At 39.3% G+C, this 2,426-nt stretch overlaps 1 protein-coding gene across 1 annotated transcript in view; it reads left to right on the plus strand.

Annotated features, from left to right (window-relative positions):
• Positions 1-534: 534 nt before the first annotated feature.
• The window catches only part of LOC105307583 (E3 ubiquitin-protein ligase TRIM22-like), a 13,327-nt gene continuing 11,435 nt past the window's right edge, over positions 535-2,426 (plus strand). Inside the window, 1 exon segment of the mRNA XM_023524875.1 lies at positions 535-1,020. Coding sequence (XP_023380643.1) covers positions 592-1,020 — 429 coding nt within the window. The 5' untranslated portion in view covers positions 535-591.

Here is a 2,426-nt window from a genome sequence, read left to right on the forward strand (position 1 = left end):
GTGATAGTTATATCGTTCCATAAATTTACTATAAATTATTGTACTCTTAAAATAGATACATGAGATGTAAATATAATTCAATGAACCTGTTGAAATAAAGTAAGTCATGCAAATGGCAGGGGTAGGATCATTCTATGCAGAGAGAAGAACAAGTGCAAAAGCCCGGCGGCCACAGTGGGGTTAGTGCATTTAAAATGGAGGATGTGTTTTGGGGTTGGGAAGAAAAGACAGGATTAATGATGGGTTGCACAAAGCTCTTGGTAGGAAGGGCCTCAATTTGTCTTTCTATCCAGCAGAAGAGAAAATAGCAATCATTGCCCTGATGGGATGAAATTTGTTATGTGACATAAACTAAGAGTAAAATGTTTGAAATTATTACAGAGTCCTTCCCATTCCATCACCGATCAACTCTTCTTCTCTCTTTTTCTTCCTTTATTAAATATTAAAATTTTGTCCAGTTCTAAATCTGCACAATCAGTATCCTTTCTATTCCTGCCTTTCTTATCCTGCCTCCTTCAATATTCCCAGTCCTGCAGGAGTTTGTAAGCAAAAGGAGCATCAGGAGTCAAGACAGGAAGACGTCAAGTGAGCATGGCAATGGATTTTTCAGCACAGGTGAACATCAAGGAGGAACTGACGTGTCCCATATGCCTGGAGCTCCTCACAGAACCCCTGAGCCTGGACTGTGGCCACAGCTTCTGTCAAGCCTGCATCACTGCAAACAACAAGGAGTCCATAAGCCAGCTAGGAGGGGAATGCCGCTGTCCCGTGTGCCAGAGCAGATACCAGCTTTGGAACCTTCGGCCTAATCGGCAACTGGCCAACATAGTAGAGAAAGTAAGGGAGGCCAGTGTGAGGTCACAGCAGCAGCAGAGGGGAGACCTCTGTGAGCACCATGGGAAAATTCGTCATGTATTCTGTAAGGAAGATGGAAAAGCCATTTGCAGGCTTTGTGTGCTGTCTCCAGAACACCACGGTCACCAAATGTTCTCTGTGGAGGAAGTGGTCAAGGAGTGTCAGGTAGGCCCCAATGCGGAGGAACAGTGTGCAGAATGGTACCTGAAGTAAAATCTTTGCTTTTTTTTTTTTTTTTTTAACTCTATTTAATCACTTTGTCATCATAAGACTGAGCCTTGTGTTCTCTTTTCATACCCTTGGCTCAGCTTCTGAGGCCTAAGGCACATTTCTGTGCATTCTCTCATTTTCTTCAAGAATAAGCGTAGACTAAAAAATCTTTTTTAAATTGTTTATTGGGGTAACATTGGTTAATACAAGTATATTATTTTCAGGTATACATTATAATTTGACATCTGTATACTCTATTGTGTGTTTACCACCTAAAGTCCAGTATCCTTCAACTACCATATATTTGATCCTCTTTATCCACTTCATCCTTCCCTAAATCCCCTATATTTGACCCACTTTACCCCATCTACCTCCCACCTCCTCCCCCACACCCTACCCTCTGGTAAACACTAGTCTATAGTCCATGTCCATGAGTCTCTGTCCTGTTCATTTGTTGCTTTTAGGTTTATATCTCCTATATAAGTGATATCATGTGATTTTTAACTTTTTTATTCTAGCTTATTTCATGTAGCATGATTATCTCAAGGTTGGTTCATCCATGTTGTCGCAAATGGCAGTATTTCATCTCTTCTTATGGCTAAGTAATATTCCATTGTGTATATGTACCATATCTTCTTTAGCCAATCATCTATTGTGGACACTTTGGTTGTTTCTATGTCCTGGCCACTGTGAATAATGCTGCTATTAACATTGATATGCAAATATCTTTATGGATATGAGTTTTCAAGTCTTTGGGGTAAATATCCAGTAGAGGGATTGCTGGATCATACAGTAGATCAATTCTTAGTTTTTCGAGAAACCTTCATACTGTTTTACATAGTGGCTGTACCAATTGGCAGTCCCATCAACAGTATGTGAGGGTTCCTATTGCTGCACATACTCTCCAGCATTTGTTATTACTTGTCCTGTTGATAATAGCTATTCGAACAGGTGTGAAATGGTATCTCATTGTGGTTTTGATTTGCATTTCCCTAATAGCTAGTGATATTGAGCATCTTTTCAAATATTTGTTGGCCATTCGTATGTCCTCTGAGGAGAAATGTCTGTTCAGATCCTCTGCCCATTTTTTGATTGGATCGTTTGTTTTTTTGTTGATATTGAGTCATATGAGTTCTTTGTGTATTCTGGATATTAGGCCCTTATTGGAGGCATTGCTTGCAAATATATTTTCCCATTCTGATGACTGTCTTTTTACCTTGTTGATAATTTCTTTTGCAGAGCAGAAGCTTTTAGTTTGATGTAGTCTCATCCATTTATTTTAGCTTTAGAGGTCAAATTCATAAAATCCTCTTTAAGATCAAGGTTCTTGAGTTTAGTTCCTATGTTTTCTTCCATGCATT

The sequence above is a fragment of the Pteropus vampyrus genome, unplaced genomic scaffold (assembly GCF_000151845.1).
Source record: "Pteropus vampyrus isolate Shadow unplaced genomic scaffold, Pvam_2.0 Scaffold504, whole genome shotgun sequence".
Classification (NCBI taxonomy): Eukaryota; Metazoa; Chordata; class Mammalia; order Chiroptera; family Pteropodidae; genus Pteropus; species Pteropus vampyrus.